This window comes from Corythoichthys intestinalis, chromosome 17 (genome assembly GCF_030265065.1).
Source record: "Corythoichthys intestinalis isolate RoL2023-P3 chromosome 17, ASM3026506v1, whole genome shotgun sequence".
NCBI lineage: Eukaryota > Metazoa > Chordata > Actinopteri > Syngnathiformes > Syngnathidae > Corythoichthys > Corythoichthys intestinalis.
The window spans coordinates 1041940-1060593 of record NC_080411.1 but is presented as its reverse complement, the minus strand read 5'-3'; the positions used below and the strand labels follow the sequence as shown (position 1 = coordinate 1060593).

General features: G+C 39.0%; 1 protein-coding gene across 6 annotated transcripts in view; it reads left to right on the top strand.

Annotated features, from left to right (window-relative positions):
• rc3h2 (ring finger and CCCH-type domains 2) overlaps positions 1–7446 on the top strand; it is a 52384-nt gene extending 44938 nt beyond the window's left edge. For all 6 annotated transcript variants that reach the window (XM_057818543.1, XM_057818541.1, XM_057818542.1 and 3 more), the window contains one exon: positions 1063–7446. In XM_057818543.1, the coding sequence (XP_057674526.1) occupies positions 1063–1213 (151 nt within the window). In that variant the 3' untranslated portion in view covers positions 1214–7446. The remainder of the gene's footprint in view (positions 1–1062) is intronic.
• The last annotated feature ends 11208 nt before the right edge of the window (positions 7447–18654 follow it).

Below are 18654 nucleotides of genomic sequence, written 5' to 3'. Positions count from 1 at the left end.
AGTGTTCAAATGCAAATTTTTCAATCTCAAATATTTTTTCGCATTCAAAAACCTTTTCTATGATTGAAATTTTTTCTTTTTTTGACTGAAGTGATTTTTCTTTTTGGAAATATATTTTTTTGAAGCAACTTATTTTTTGATTGAATAATAAAGACAAAAATGTACAAGCCAAAATGTGGCCCGAACACAAATCAACATTACTTCAATCAAAAAAGTTGCTTCAATAAAAAAAAGGTTTCACATGCATTTTTTTGAGTTTCAAATTTATTTTTGCATTCACTTTTTTTTTTGATTGAAGCGACTTTTTTTCATTGAATAATAAAGGCACAAATCTACCTCCATATGGCTCCGCCCAGGGGATAACATTTTTGACTGGGGTAACTACATTGGCACGACACCGGCGGGCATACCATATTCAATGGATGACAATCTTCATGGCGAAAAGTATGCCTAAGCAGCCTGGTTTAGAATTCCCCTCAAAAATGATGGGAAATAAAAAAACGCTCATTGTCAACTTATTATTATAAATATTCTTGTAAGTTAATTTTATTACTGACAGTGCGTTTCGGGGTCATCAACATGTTGTGCCTACCCCAAAAATCAAACTCCGCCTATGACCTTTGATTGGTATAATGGAACATGTGGTTATTATTGCCTCGTCTCATTGGACGAAAATGAGACTGCCTCTATCGGCATCTCTAGAACAAATAAAGTCAAATCGAATATTTAGAATATAGAGGAAAAATATAACAACTCTTGTGTAGCCCAAAGTAGTGAAGTAAGAGTAGTGTTTCTTCTCAACTACTCAGTTAAAAGTATAAAGTATTATGTTGTAAAACTACTCTGACAAGTACATTTTTCTCAAAGTTAATCAAGTAAATGTAACTGAGTACATGTACACATTATTTTCCAACTCTGGATATATCCAATACTTTGTTGATAGATACTGTAACACATCTTTGCTCTGTTAAGTGAAATTAGATAATTATAGTTCTGGGTTTTGATTTTTTTTTTTAAACTTCCTTGCTCTCTTCCTTTCCAATTTCTCTTACTTTCTCACAGAAAGTCGCTGTCTCCTGTAGGCTTGCCGTCAGGCGGTCTGGCCGTCGGTAAGTTGGTGCTGCGTACTGGAACACCCCGGCCCAGCGACGAATCTTCTCCAAGGTCTTGTCCTAAAACGCACGGGGCAGAGATGTTGCTTAGTGGAAGCTAAAGGATGTTTCAAGTCATCGATCGTCACCTTTCACCCACACCTTGACATGTCGTGGTGCACACAATTACACACAATTCTGTTGTGGTTTAACACAGCAGTCCCATTGTTAGGGAGAATAATTTATCATCATTTTTTTGTGCTATGAATTTGAAATCACAGCACATAGTCTTTGTGTTACTTGTGCCTACAAGAATCATTGTGTCCCGATTTTGTTTGTATGTATGTGCTCAAGCACATTATCATAGAAAATATGTGCTTGGGCAGTGGAGATGGAAGAGAGGTTCATGCAGCGCTCATACAATACTAATACTAGTACTGAACATAGACTTTATAATGATTATTAATAATGATAATTATTAATTGATAATAAAATCAGAATTTCAATCAAGCACTTTAATAGCGTACCGCACGAATGCTATTTTTAGACCATGACGTTGCCATCGTAACGCGGAAGTGGGACATTATTCACACGCCCTAACATACAATCCATCATATTTCTGCTTGTTTTCTCCGGTAATCTTTCAAAAATAAAATGCCGATCAAACACTGCTGCTAATGAACTTGTAGAAACAACTCTATAGACATGACAACATATGAAGGATGTTTTCTTCATATGTTTCCCAAAACCAAAAACTCTGTAAAGAAAATGTGAAGAATGGATCAACTTGCGCGGACGTCCAAAAGACCAGTTTGCAATTAGTATAAGAAAGACAGGGCATATTATGTATGTGTGTATATATATATATATATATATATATATCTCCATCCTCTGGTCTTACGTCTCTGACCGTTTTTGGGAGTAATTTACATTGCTATTTTTTTTTTGTAGCGATTGCAAATGCTGCTAGGTGACAGCCAACGAATACTTTTAATTTTTTCATTGATAACAAATCTTAATTCCATAATTTATTTACATTTCCCTCTTACTCATTTTTTTTACAACAGAAAAGGTAACAGTGGCGGTCAGATTCATTTTTTTCAGTCATTGTCAGACAGAAGCAACACTGCAAAAGCCCACGCTAAAAAAATAAGTCAAAATATCAAAATGGCTTACCGCATCGTCCTCGTAGGACCATGGCCCCCAACAAAATTTTTACTGCATATGGCTTCACCATGCTGGCGTTAAACTGGTCTTTTGGACGTACGCAGACGTTTATCCATTGTTCACATTCTTTCCTCTTTTTTGGCTTCGGGAAACGTATGAAGAAAACATACTTCATATGTTCATAATGTCTAGAAACGCTCCATAGCAGCACTGTTTGATCGGCATGTTCTTTTTTGAAAGATTACTGGCAGAAAACAAGCAATATTAACATGGTTTGTAGGCGAGGGTGCCTCTATGTTGACCCACTTCCGGTTTACGATGGCGAGTTCGGGGTGTAAAAATAGTAGTCGTGAGGTACGCTCTTGAACACATTAAAAATCATGATAGCTTGTAGTTATCTGTCATCATGGTTTGGATAAAAAATACGTGATGCAACACATTTGTTAACTTTATCTCTACCCCAGCAGCACCGGACAACAAATGTCCTTCTATGCTATTACTCAAAACAAGAGCCTATAATAACTGTGTCATATGATGCCTTGAATTAGGAGTTACCAATGAATGACCTAGGGCGCCGTCATGAGATGCTATGAACAATGGCCTTTTTTTTTTTGTGGGTAATCATTGCTGCAGGTGACACTAAAAAGATATCTCTTTGAAATGTAATCAAGTAAATTAAGGGTTGAAGTTTTTGCAGGTCTTCATTGTGGCCCATATTCACCCTGCAAAGCACTTTGAACTACAAATCCCATTTCAAACTCACTGTGATGAAAACAGTAAACCCACCTGCACGGATCCTTGAGTCACATTGTGCTCTGTGTTTATTCTGTATATGCATTTTGTGCACCGCTAACTTCTGTGAAGTCTGAGGATATTGTATCAGGAATGCATTAACTGTGTTCACTGTGTCTTAAATATTTGCTGATTTGCTTTTGTCAGTAACATGCTGCAACCAGTCACATTTTGTTGTGGAATATCAGAACAGTTTGGTAAATGAATGAATATTTTGTACATTTTGTATGTCGATGAAGTTCAGCTCTGTGAGCCACTCTTGTGCTACATACAGTATGTTTACAACACTTTTTAGGTCGGCTAAAGTGAAATCTTGTGTACTGACTACTATTATACATCCACATAAATGCTACCAATTTTCCTCGTTATTTATTGAATAACTAGTAAGAAAATCTTTCAAGGTTTCATCTCAGGGAAGAATTACGCTGGTCAACTATTTCATTCATCACCTCAAATTATTCAGTGGAAGTACAGCGCTTTCTCATTTAGGGGTCTTAGGCATTTATTAAATGGATAAAGGGGCACTGGCTTCTACTGAGGCAGAAGGGATGTTTATTTTTCATACAATCTCATTTTTACAATATTAAATACAATTTTCGGAATATGATAGTTAAATATAATTACAATATTTGAAAAGTATAGACAAACAGTATAATAAATACAGGTAGTCCTCAGGTTTCGACGTACCCAACCATACGACGCCAAAGTCTAGTCCGCCATTCTGTCTCCAGTCGTGTTATAATTTTTTTTTTTTTTTTGTTAGTCGCGTAAACAGTACCTCGCCCAGCAGAGTCGCCACCGTCTGGCAGTTCCTGATGGCGTCAGGTCCCACCCGCTGTCTCTGATTCTCATGTGTCCGCCCAAGAAGCACCCTTTTCAGCTTGGGAGAGTCATGACCCCCGCCCAAGCCTCCGGTTCTTCCCTGGAAGCCGACAATGCACCTTTTTCAGACTTCCCACTTCTTTTTTCTCATGCTACTGATGCTTCTCCCGCCGACTCCTCTTGCAACTCCCGATCCGTTTTTTTTCTTTAGTTGGGACGGCAGGCTCAAGTTAAGAAAGGCAACTTGAGCGGCCATGATGTCCCCCCCTCTCTCGCCTTCCTGCTCTTTCCACAGCGCTCTTTTCTCTCAGCAAAGCAACTCACCCACAAGTAAAGCCCGAATAGTCATTTAATATAACGGCTTATAAAACAAGGTATCGCACAGTATCTTATTTTGTACTTGATCTTATTAAGAAGACGTGTAATACATGTTTTTGGACAGTTATATTTAGAGGTACTGTACTTGAAGGGCTAATTCCGACTTGTACAAGAATTCGGGTTACATCACCAGCCTAGCAACGGAACCCGTTCGTAACCCGGGGACTACCTGTATTTAGATGGGGCTTTGCAAGCCAAAGGCCCAGATAGTAAAATTCAATTTTTTTTGTTTGAACAGCATTTCTTCGGCACGCTGCACAGCTCAAACTGTTAGAACCCTCAGCATTGTAATGACTGGAATTTTTGCACGACGCAGGGAATTTTTTAAAGGCCCCCCAAATTTTCCGTTCACCTGTAAATGCAGGTTTTTTTTTGAAAAAACAATTCAAAATGTATTTAGTCCCACAATTTTTGACCAAATCGCACAATGTACACATAAAAATTCCAGAACAGTAAGAGGCATAAGAGTTGTATACAGAATTTGCCAAAAGCTTACGGTTCTCCCAAAATTCGCCCAAACCTGTCCCATTCATTTCTAACGGGATGCCATCGACATTAATGTAAGTCCAAATTTCCCATTCATTTTCAATGACAGGAACACATAAGTCTTTGTGATTTTTGTCCATTTACCATGACGGCCCATTGACATTCAACTGGCATGCAAGTAATTCGATGCCATTGACTGCTATGCACGTCGATGCTATTGACGGCCATGTACGTCCAAATTTCCCAGTCATTTTCAATGGCAGACAAACCTGTGTGGTTCTGATTTTTGATTGAAAAAAAACAAACTACTATTACAGTCCATTGACATTCAACTGGCACCCAAGTAATTCGATGCCATTGACTGCCATGCACGTCTATGCCATTGACGGCCGTGTATGTTCAAATTTCCCATTAATTTTCAATGGCAGAAAAACCTGCGTGGTTTTGATTTTTGATTTTAAAAAAACAAAACTACCATTACAGCCCATTGACATTCAACTAGCACCCAAGTAATTCAATGCCATTGACTGCTATGCACGTCTATGCCATTGACGGCCATGTACGTCCAAATTTCCCATTCATTTTCAATGGCAGAAAAACCTGTGGTTCTGATTTTTGATCTAAAAATCAAACAAACAAAAAAAACTACCATTACAGCCCATTGACATTCAACTAGCACCCAAGTAATTCGATGCCATTGACTGCTATGCACGTCTATGCCATTGACGGCCATGTACGTCCAAATTTCCCATTCATTTTCAATGGCAGACAAACCTGTGTGGTTCTGATTTTTGATTGGAAAAAAAAACCTACTTTTACAGCCCATTGACATTCAACTGGCACCCAGGTAATTCGATGCCATTGACTGCCATGCACGTCTATGCCATTGACGGCCGTGTATGTCTAAATTTCCCATTCATTTTCAATGGCAGACAAACCTGTGTGGTTCTGATTTTTGATTGAAAAAAAAAACTACTATTACGGCCCATTGACATTCAACTGGCACCCAAGTAATTCGATGCCATTGACTGCCATGCACGTCTATGCCATTGACGGCCATGTACGTCCAAATTTCCCATTCATTTTCAATGGCAGACAAACCTGTGTGGTTCTGATTTTTGATTGAAAAAAAAACAAACTATTACAGCCCATTGACATTCAACTAGCACCCAAGTAATTCGATGCCATTGACTGCTATGCACGTCTATGCCAATGACGGCCATGTACGTCCAAATTTCCCATTTTCAATGGCAGACAAACCTGTCTGGTTCTGATTTTGGATTGAAAAAAAAACTGCTATTACGGCCCATTAACATTCAACTGGCACCCAAGTAATTCGATGCCATTGACTGTCATGCACGTCTATGCCATTGACGGCCATGTACGTCCAAATTTTCCATTCATTTTCAATGGCAGGAAAACATGCGTGGTTCTGATTTTTAATTTAAAAAAAACAACTAAAAAACTAGCATAACAGCCCATTGACATTCAACTGGCTCCCAAATAAGTTGATGCCATTGACGGTCATGGAACAGGGTGTGTCACTGAAATCTCCCCAAATTTACAGGAGTGTGACGTGATATCAACTGAATATGTCCCCCAATTGTCCCCAAATCAACAGGAAGTGTCTCCCAAATGTCGTCTATCTACCAAAACAAAGCCTAATTTCTCCAGAAATAGCCGTTTCCGGTTTATTTGAAATATTCTGTGTGGAGGCCACTTCTGTGGAAGTACTGTATTTTATTTCCTAGATTTTCTTCTACTCGTCCGTATCAGTAAAGACTTTTGTTTTCAGGCCATACTATATTTAAAATGTGACTGCAAAGTGTAAATACTGACTTTGTATCGTTTCTTTGAGAAGAATCCGTGGTTCACTGATGTAGGCTAATTGCACTGCACTTACTTCCCGCTTTCAGTTCCAGTCAGTGCAAGCGCGCACACTTTCTTTGAAACCCCCTCGGCATCCTGCATTCATTTTTTTTCATGCATGCAGTATGCGGCATTGTGCCTCTTGTGATGGCAGAGTAGTATCAATGTAGTTGTGATACAGCACATACAACACACATGCATGCTACTTCTTATCACATTATTATAATAATTATTGATCGTTGTGATTCTTTTCTTTGTTTTGATTCTAAGAACTTGTGAAATTATATGGGGAAGCCTATTTGTTAAACGTGGATGTTTTCCTATTAATCATGTCTGTATTAGACGCTTTATTTGCAAATCTGTGGTTTGATTAAAACTATTAAACAGATGGTACATCCGTCATTGTATACTGTCCGGCACCATCATTTGATGGACTTATAGGCTTATTTATATGACCCGATCAGATTTGGTTCAATATTAAAATCATTGGGACAGTGGTGTATGTATTGTTTCTGAAGGTAAAGAGTAAAAGTCCTTTAGAAACACCATCATGAAACATGTCCCAGTTATGTATTCAATTTATTTCCTTGGAAATGTCACCTTGTGAAAGGTTTACCTTTTACAATACGTGAATGCTCGGCTGGACAAACGTCGATGTGTTGACAATGGACTATTAACTCCAAAGTTTCTATGGTTATTTTGTGAGCAGCTAACCTGTGTGAGTGTTTTTCTTGTATTTTTCTTGCATAGCACAGTGATTGTTAAGCAACAAAGTGCTTCTGTGTTGCACTTTGAGCAGAGATTATGGATGCATGCAACAATAAAGCAACAATACATTTCAAGTTTCTCCTTTTTCCACTACTTGATGCACAGATACCGTCACACTTCTAAACCTGGTTTCGTTTATCTTTGAAATGGAATGAATCAAAAATCAGACTAAATGTAAAATTATTTGAGAGACAATCACCGTAATTTTCAGACTATAAGCCTATAAGCCGCCACCCACCAAATTTGACACGAAAAAGGCATTTGTTAATACACTGCTGGCCTGAAGTATTGGCACCTGTCAAGTTCAAAATTAGATCCTTAGGTAGACATTGTAAAATTGCCCAAAAATAAGGAGAGAAGACACTCAGTTTTCTTGGCCAAGGAGGTCAAACGTGACGTTTTAGCCACCAAGATTGATCTAAAGGAAAAAAAAAAAACCCTCCTTGGTATTTTATTTAGGGGTTTTCCCTGAACAAAAGGGGCGCCGCCCTGAGGGAGGGTAGAGCAAGCTAGCGACACCCATGTGGTTTTTTATTGGCTATGTGTGTGCATGTAGGTGGAACTTAAGTGATACACGTGTGTGGAGCAAGAGCTTATGCAAACAATCAAAACAATCATATAAACAGTCAAAATAATATATAAGCAGTCAAAATAATGCAGACACTTTTAGTTATGCAACGTTAAACAATCAGCAGAATAGTCCAAACACTTCCAGTTGTGCACCGCTGCGGCCCTGGAAGATGTCCTCGGATGGAAAATCGTCCTCGAGGGGCTAGGCGAAAGTCCAAAACCCCAGGTGCTAGGATGCCTGGAAGGTCTAGTTATGCAACGGCGCGGCCATGAAGCCACTCCGACCCTCTTTCTACACTTTGTAACACTTAAGCATTATACTACAATCTGGTATAGCAAGAAATAATCATTTACTGGTTATATATGAATAATATGAAAAATATGGCAATATATTATTTAAAGTAATTAGTAAGTAAGAAGAATATGGCAGTATGTATTATTTATGGTATATATATGAGCATAAGCAAATCTAGAAGTAAGAAGAATATGGCAGTATGTATTATTTATGGTATATATGAACATAAGCAAATATTCAATCAACCAATCAGGCAAACATTTAATAAATCAAACCCCGATAATTATCTCAACATTTCCCGCCTGTTTATTCAATATTTGCGACAAAAACATCATCAAAAAGAACCTCCTAAAAAAGGCTTTATTCAATCGAATCATTAGACATGTCGACGCATATTGTCGCCAGCCGGAGTTGGAGGCGGTGGCGGGGTCTGAAAGAAAGTTTCCGGAATGGAGAACCCATCATTGTCATCGCCATCGTCAGGGAGATCGTCACCATTGAGAGCCACTTCGCAAACTACAAACTCCGTATGGGCACCTGTGTCATACTCCTCTCCCAGGGCCAAATGGGGATTTAATTCCTGTAATCGAGGATCTATAGTCGCGAAAACAAACCGGTGAAGTACAACACGAATGCAGGGAATGCAACAACAACCACATAATCCCAGAGCCATCAGGAACACTGTCACAGAGACCAGGATAGTATACAGCATTGACCTATACTTACCGAACGTTGCTTCCCACCAGCTGGACACATCGGGGGTCCACTCTCCAGAGTGACCCTTCATCGTTCTACCAGGGGAGCTGATTGCTCCGAGGGCCTTGTGGAAGTTCTCCTCATTAGAGGAGGTAGGGTTTGGAACAAAAGTAGCACAGCCGTCAGCGATGTGACCACATACGCCGCCTTTTTTGGCTAGCATCATGTCCACGGCCACCCTGGTTCGGAACGCCATGAGAGAGGTGGCATCCAGCTGGTGTTTTAAGGCTGTAAAAGCAATCTCTGAATTGTTATTAAGTCTCTGGAGATTCAAATGGATGTAGTTGATCCTCTCAACATTCTTATTAACAGTGATTCAAGGGAGTATAGATTCAAAACCCGAGGCAATTGGGTTAGTCAACCTATACTCACTCGGCACACCACGGGGAACTCCGATCGCATCTATGTAAGTTGGTTCAACTGCCCACTGGGCACTACGTTTATTAACACGCAACTTAGAGGGGTCAAACTTTGATGTTGCGTCCAGGATATCTGTAGCCGAAACAGGATAAATAGACACTGGTAAGAGTAATGACACAAGTGCACATACCCCCACCTAGTTCCTTAGGGTGTCATAGAGCCTGCTGCCACCGCACCACCACCAGACGTCACTACGCGGCACTAAGGGACTCGTTTGATACACGGTCGTCTTACACCATGAGGGATTTAGATTCCCCACTCTCCTCAATGACCCTGAAAGTTCAATACAGGAAAAGTTAGCCAGTGCAACTTCGTCGGAGAATATAGGCTTTTCCTTCGCAGCTTTGGTTAGTGGATACACCCCATCCCATTTCTTGCAAGCCTTACTCAATATGGTTCTAGTCATAACTTCCAGAAGGCAATGTGGCGGAAGGAGAGCTGGCACTACGCGCAACATACATACAACACAGCTAGAATTAACCATTCTTCCAGCAGCTTCCGCTAACAAAAGCCAGTTATTAGCTTGTTGAGTAACCCCAGTAACCGCTACCATTCTATCATCGACAGTAACTTTATTCGTTGCCTTTACTATCAACCCAGGCGGCTTAGTCTCTACATTTTTACTCACGGGCCTGGCCTCCACTGGGTCTCCCAATAAGGAGGATACACAGACGATTAGGAGATGAAAAGGATCTCCTCTTGGGTCAGTCCATCCTTCGTATGGGGAGAGGAAAAAATAAAGACAAGGTTTATTACCACAATTCCATTTTCCGGACCTAATTTGTATTTGAATTCCCGGCTCTAAACGATTTAAATTGATTTGAGGGCGAATGGAAGTGGCACAGGTGTCGGAGGTCCAATCTGCCCATTTGTGACCGTCCTCCGCCACCAGCGCCCTCCAGGCCCTCCTTTTAGCCGTCACATACCAAGTAGTTTTCTGACCGTAACTTTGTGCATCGCGAGCGTGAAAAGATGACTACATAGGTGATCAAGAGATTTCTTGCCCACCTCGGCAGTGTCATGTCGACCGAGTTCCCCTAAACAGGAAGAGCGCCCTGGATTTGCTTAATACCACTCTTCACTGACCTGCAGTATTTATGAGCACTATAAGCTCACCCCCACCGTTCAGTCAGACTTCAGTTAGATAGCTGCTCGACCTTGGGACTCTGTTGAGATGACCTTTTTGCAGTGGGCAAGGTGAACCCCGGTTTCCCTCTCTGCGATCTTTACGGCTGTAGGAGCCGTGAGGAGCTCTTGGTGTTTTCTTTTGATGCTGCGGATCAAGACCCAATCTCCATTGAACACCAGTTTACTGGACCAGTCATTCTGCTGGGACACCAGTCATTCTGCTGGGAAGAGTCAGAATCAACTTGTGGCAAACACAAATCCTGTCTCACTTCCAATGTCTTTCGCATATAATCGGCTAAATTAGCTTCTTCATCTATTTCCCACTTAGTGGAGAAAATCGGTAACCGGTATGGTCTCCCGAAGAGAATTTCAAAAAGTGTTAATCCCAACGTACTAGTAATATTAATATGTAACTTTACAAGACCCAAACACTGTGTCCATGGTTTTTTCGTTTCCTCAATGCATTTCTTTAATCTATTTTTAATAGTACCGTTCATTCTTTCAATCAAACCCGCGCTTTGAGGATGCCATGCACAGTGATTTTTTAAGGAAATGCAAAACAATTTCCCAATCTTATCGATTACTCTGTTTACAAAATGCGTCCCATTATCGCTATAAATGGTTTCAGGTATGCCACACTTAGGGATCTCTTTACACAATGCCTTTTGCTACCATTAATACATACTCGACATTGTTATGCGTTGTTTACTTTAAAATATTTCTGCCCAATTACCATTTGATTAACAAAAAATAACAGTATCCCAAATATCCGCGTGCCCATTTTCCAAACAATAAAGAAAGAAAAATCCATTTAAACGTGTGTGCCGTTTAGGGCGAACATTGCCGTGAGGTTGAGTGCAGACCATGCAAGCCCCGCAAAAAGGACTTGAAAACACATTTCTAACCTAACCATTCCCACTGTTAAGACATGAGACCCCCCCCCCCCTCCGTGCTCACATAGAGCCACCGCGCAATGTCGCTCCATGATTGACCCATAAAGTGTGTTCCTGTACTGGACATTACAGTCACATATCAATGAGGAAAGTGTCCTTTGGCAGTTTATTCGCAAACGGACATAAGGTCATGTGTTCACCCTTGCAATCAAATATTTGGACAAAAGGTTTAGAACAGCGGTCTCAAACCGACTCCACAAAGGGCCGCAGTGGGTCCTGGTTTTTGTTCCAACAGATCCAGCACAAACAGTTCAACCAATGAGGTTTCTACTAACATAAGCAGCACCTGATTGCAATCAACTGATTACACTTGTAAGAAACCAGATTGGTGAAAAGGTATTTGTCTCGTTTGGTTGGAATGAAATCCAGTACCCCCTGCGGCCCTTTGAGGACCGGTTTGAGACCACTGGTTTAGAATAATCAGGCAGAGCCAAAACGGTACTAGATAACAACGTTTGTTTGTTCAAAATAATATATAAGCAGTCAAAATAATGCAGACAGTTTTAGTTATGCAACGTTAAACAATCAGCAGAATAGTCCAAACACTTCCAGTTGTGCACCGCTGTGGCCCTGGAAGATGTCCTCGGATGGAAATTCGTCCTCGAAGGGCTAGGCGAAAGTCCAAACCCCAGGTGCTGGGGTTGCCTGGAAGGTCCAGTTACCGGCCATGAAGCCACTCCGACCCTCTTTCTACACTTTGTAACACTTAAGCATTATACTACAATCTGGTATAGCAAGCAATAATCATTTACTGGTTATATATGTAAGAAAAATATGGCAATATGTATTATTTATGGTATATATGAGCATAAGCAAATATTCAATCAACCAATCAAGCAAACATTTAATGAATCAAACCCCGATAATTATCTCAACATTTTCAATCGTGTTATTTCCTGGTGTTTTTCTGTGAAGAACCCAGAGAGGGTTATTTGGTTATTATATATTTAATTAATAGTAGTAATATTATATTATATTATATTTTGGGCTGTCAAACGATTACAATTTTTAATCGAGTTACTCGCAGCTTAAAAATGAATCGTAATCGCAATTCAAAACTATAAAATATGCCATATTTTTCTGTAAATTATTTTTGGAATGAAAAGATAAAGACAAGACGGACATATACATTCAACATACTGTACATAAGTACTGTATTTGTTTATTATAACAATAAATCAACAAGATGGCATTAACATTATTAACATTCTCTTAAAGCGATCCATGGATAGAAAGACTTGTACTTAAAAGATAAATGCTAGTACAAGTTATAGAAATTTTATATTAAAACCCCCTCTTAATTTTTTCGTTTTATTAAAATTTGTAAAATTTTCAGATAAAACATTACCAAGTAGCTCGCCATTGTTGATGTCAATAATTACACCATGCTCACTCATGGTACTAACCCAAAAAATCAGTTGGACCCAAGCACCAGCAGAGGGCGCCAAACACCAAAAAATAAGTAACAATCGGACATTACGTTGTACTGTCATTTTAATCTGTTTGAGCGGGGCATGTGCATTAATTACGTCAAATATTTTAACGTGATTAATTTAAAAAATGAATTACCGCCCGTTAATGCGATAATTTTGACAGCCCTAGTTTTGGATCATTGTCCTGCTGGAAGACCCCTGACCTCTGAGGGAGACCCAGGTTTATCACACGTTATGCTTCAAAATTTGTTGGTAGTTTTCAGACTTTATAATTCTATGTACACGGTCAAGCAGTCCAGTGCCAGTGGCAGCAAAGCAACCCCAAAACATCTGGGAACCTCCGCCATGTTTGACTGTGGGGACCGTGTACTTTTCTTTGAAGGCCTTGTTTTTTTTCCCATGTGAACTCTGTTGATGAATTTTGTCTCATCTGACCAGAGAACATTCTTCCATAATCTTTTTGGCTTTCTCAGCTAAGCTTTAGCAAACTCCAGCCTTGCTTTTTTTATGTCTCTAGGTCAGAAGTGGAGTCTTCCTGGGTATCCTACCATAGAGTCCCTTTTCATTCAGACGCTGACGGATTGTACGGGTTGACACTGTTGTACCCTCGGACTGCGGGAAAGCTTGAACTTGTTTGGATGTTAGTCTAGATTCTTTATCCACCATCTGCACAATCTTTCGTTGAAATCTCTTGTCAATTTTTCTTTTTTGTCCACATCTAGGGATGTTAGCTACATTGCCGTGGGCTTTACACTTATTGATGACATTGCGCACGATAGACACAAGAACATTCAGGTCTTTGGAGATGGACTTGTAGCCTTGAGATTGCCCATGCTTCCTCATAATTTTGCTTCTCAAGTCCTCAGACAGTTCTTTGGTCTTCTTTCTTTTCTCAATGCTCAGAGTGGTACACGCAAGGACACAGCACAAAGGGGGAGTTAACTTTAATCCATTTTAACTGGCTGCAAGTGTGATTTAGTTATTGCCACCACCTGTTATGTGCTACATGTAAGTTACATTTGCGGTTGATTACACAAATTAGAGACGCGTCACATGATTTTTTAAAGGGTGCCAATTCGTGCCGCAACGATTAAACGATTAACTCGAGTATTCGATTAGAAAAAGAGATATGAATTAAATTAAGCTGCTTTGAGTAGTCGTTTGAATAAAGTGTCGTTGCAACGGTTTATTTTAAAAAGTGTTTGCATTTAGTTTTATTGACTGGGGTGGATACACTGCCCTCTGGTCTACCTCATTTCACATGGTTGAATCCAGCTGCTCCATGTTAAGACCAACGTAGGCTAAGTTTTTGTTTGAGGTAATGTTTTTTTTAATTCATTTGTAATTTAGTTTATGAAGTATATTTAGCCATTTATTGTGGTAATATGTGTCTGAACCGTTTGTTAAACGCATTGGGAAAAAAAGTTAGCCTTTTATAGCATTTAAGCTAGCAGACTTTTGCCACGTAAGTTAGCCAATTGTTCTTTTGTTGTAAATAGATCCTTTTTAAAAAAATTTTTATATTGTTTGAGGCTCAGCTCAGGTATTTTAATTTTTCATGTTCCTTAGCCGAGTACTTGATTATTCGAACTAAGTAGTTCATCGATTAATTGACTACTCAAATAATCGATAGCTGCAGCCCTGGTGCCAATACTTTTGTCCGGCCCATTTTTGGAGTTTTGTATAAAATGAAGGGCTGTCAAAATTATCGCGTTAACGGGTGGTAATTAATTTTTTTTAGTTATTCACGTTAAAATATTTGACGCAATTAACGCACATGCCCCCCTCAAACAGATTAAAATGACAACACAGTGCAATGCCAACTTGTTACTTGTGTTTTTTGGAGTTTTGCTGCCCTCTGCTGGCGCTTGGGTGCGACTGATTTTACTGGCTTAAGCACCCATGAGCATTGTGTAATTATTGAGATCAACAGTGGCGGGCTACTAATTTATTTTTTGATTGAAAATTTTACAAATTTTATTAAAACGAAAACATTAAGAGGGGTTTTAATATAAAACTTTATATAACTTGGACTAACATTTATCTTTTAAGAACTACAAGTCTTTCTATCCATGGATCGCTTTAACAGAATGTTAATAATGCTAATGCCATCTTGTTATTGTTATAATAAACAAATAGTCCTTATGTAGTGTATTTTGAATGTATATATCCATCTTGTGTCTTATCTTTCCATTCCAACAATAATTTACAGAAAAATATGGCATATTTTATAGATGGTTTGAATTGCGTTTAATTACGATTAATTTTTAAGCTGTAATTAACTCGATTAAAAATTTTAATCGTTTGACAGCCCTAATAAAATGATAATAATTTCATTTTTTTTCAATTTTCGTTTGTGTTTTTTCAGTGCAAGCAAAACAAATGAAGATATTACTACCAAAGCATTTGTAATTGCAATCATTTTCTGGGAGAAATGGAGCATTATCTGACAGAATTGCAGGGGTGCCAATAATTTTGGCCAGCAGTGTAATATTTTGGCAAAATAATAATTAATAAAATAAAATTGTGAGTCCTTTCATATTCAAGCATCATTTTTTGATTTATTCAACTCATATTAAAGAAACTAAGCACTTCCACTGACTCAAGATGATACCTGATAGTGGGCGTGTCCAATTGCATGTCTCGTCAAGGTGTGGTTCTCGTCCGTCTTCGAGTTTCATTTCATAAATTGGCTTTGTCCAGGCCACTCGCGGAGGATCTGCGTTCAGGTGAGCTTGTTTCGTCATTATTTGTCTTAAAAGGCAAATTTTTTTGTAATTTTTGTTTTTTGGTCCCAAACCTGTATCTTGTGTGCTCGTTGCGTTTGCAGTTGTTTTCTTGCCGTTGTCGCCTAACTCAAGCGATTGAAGGACGGAATTACTCTTTCAAATAATTGTAATACGAGTAGAAATTGTACTGATAACGTTAATGCGGTCAGCGTTTTGACTGCAGAGTTTTACTAACCCAGCAACTTTCTTCGTCTTGTATGTTGAAATGACGCTCTCGGTGTTTTCACTTCAACTGACGAAAGTACAGTTGTTGTTTTTAAACTGTCGAAGTCAACATGCTAACGTTGGCGCTTGAGAAATAGATTTTTGTTTATTTAAAACAAGGAACTATGCATATTGTCATGATGCTATGTGATGTGTTGTGAGATGTTTAGCTTACAGTGGTATGAAAAAGTATCCGAACCTTTTGGAATTTGTCACATTTCTGCACAAAATCCCCATCGAATGTAATCAGATCTTTGTCAAAATCACACAGATGATAAAACGGTGTCTGCTTTAACTAAAACCACCCAGACATTTTTATGTTTTTATATTTTAATGAGGATAGTATGCAAACAACGACAGAAGGGGGGGGGGAAATGAGTGCGCTAAGAGACTTAAAGTGCAATTGAAAGCAATTTTTGGCGGAACTGGACGCCATCAACAAGAAACTTAGCGAAGTCGACCGAGAGCGAGACCGAATCCAGGAAGGAAGCCCGCAGTACTTGGTCAGTGGGGTGCACCCTTAACGGCGATAGAAGCAGTTTTTTTAATGTACCATGGTATGAAAAAGAGTCTGAACCTTTTGGAATTTCTCACATTTCTGCATAAAATAACCATCAAATGTGATCTGATCTTTCTCCAAAATCACACAGATGAAAAAACAGTGTCTGCTTTAACTAAAACCACCCAAACATTTATAGGTTTTTATTAGGGTTGTTCCGATCATGTTTTTTTTTTTGCTCCCGATCCGATCCCGATCGTTTTAGTTCGAGTATCTGCCGATCCAATTGCTTTTTTTTTTGCTCCCGATTCCGTTCCAATCATTCCCGATAATTTTTCCCGATCCTATACATTTTGGCAATGCATTAAAAAAAAAAAAGAATAAAACTCGGACGAATATATACATTCAACATACAGTACATAAGTACTGTATTTGTTTATTATGACAATAAATCCTCAAGATGGCATTTACATTATTAACATTCTTCCTGTGAGAGGGATCCATGGATAGAAAGACTTGTAATTCTTAAAGGATAAATGTGACTTTGTATATTGTGACTAAATATTGCCATACAGTGTATTTGTTGAGCTTTCAGTAAATGATACTGTAGCCATGGCCAAATGCATGATGGGAAGTGGAACCATGACTGTGACATAATAACATAAGGTGTTAAGATAAAGATCCCCACATTGCTTCCCATTATTTTTCTAATTGTAGGGAGAGAGACTGTAAGGCTTTAGCCTATTAAAAAAAAGCTCCAAAGGCTGCCAAAATTCTCTCTACTAATTTTACGCTGTCTATTATCTCTCTAAATGGGTATATCGGCACCATTACAGATTGAGCGCGACAATGCGTGAGTGGGTCGTGCAACGCATGCATTAATAGTGTTAAATATTTAACGTGGTAGATTTTTTAAAAATTAATGACCGTCGTTGTCGGGATAAATTTGATAACCTTACCTTAAGCCTAAACTAAAGACTCTGGATGAGTGTAACATATTATGTCTGTAACGTTAAATACAATTAGAAAACGATTAAAAAATAAATAAATAATATATATATATATATATATATATATATATATAGATAGATAGATAGATTTAAAAAAGGCATGGCCAATATTTTTTGCCGATTCCGCTACTTTGAACGCTTCCTGTAACTGCAGATCAGTCTGGCACATTGACCAGGACTAATTTTTGCCCATTCTTTGCAACAAAACTGCTGTAGTTCAGTCAGATTCCTAGGATGTTTGGCATGAATCGCTGTCTTTAGGACATGCCACAGCATCTTAATGGAGTTCAAGTCTGGACTTTGACTTGGCCACTCCAGAACATGTATTTTGTTCTTCTGAAACCATTCTGAAGTTGATTTACTTCTGTGTTTTGGATCATTGTCTTGTTGTAGCATCCATGTTCCTTTTTAGCTTCAACTGTCTGACAGACGGCCTTAGGTTTTCCTGCTAAACCTCCTGATAAACTTTTGAATCCATTCTTCCATTAATGCAAGTTGTCCAGGCCCTGAGGGAGCAAAACAGCCCCAAATCATGATGCTCCTGCCACCATGCTTCACCATGCTTTTTTTTTTTTTTTTTTCGACAGCAGTGGCTTTCTCCTGACCTCTAAATATACCGTTGCAATAATCCAATCTACTGAACATGAATGCATGCATAAGTTTTTGCATGTCTTGTTGAGTCAGAAGCCCCTTTGTTCTGGCTATATTTTTTAGGCGGTAATAACGAATTTAGTTTAGGTCTGAGGTTGTCTGAGAGTTAACAGGAAGCTCGCCATTAGCGTAATGCTAATGCGAATGCTATGCTAAGTTACATTTCGTGTGTGACGATCACTCAGCAGAGTCAGCACAGACTTTTAAAAGCTAAAGCAACATTGCATATTTTCTCTGGCCAAGATATAAAAAAAAAAATCTTACCGTGTGTGCAAGCCTACATGGAGGCTGGAAACGACATACTTGTGAGTCAGGAAAGTATAGGGGGGCAGCACGTCATGAGTGACACAACCACACGTTGCTACAATAGAGGCTAACTACACATAAAATATCATGCATTTTGAACTTGTGGCGGGAACGACGCATTTTCATCTCGTCAGACGAAAACTGGCATTCGTATCGTTATGTTTTAGTCTCGCCAAATCACATTTTTAGCTCGTTATCATGAAAAAAGTGTTGACGAAATATTTTCGCTAGCGTCACCGTTGACAAAAACAACACTGGTACCTGTCA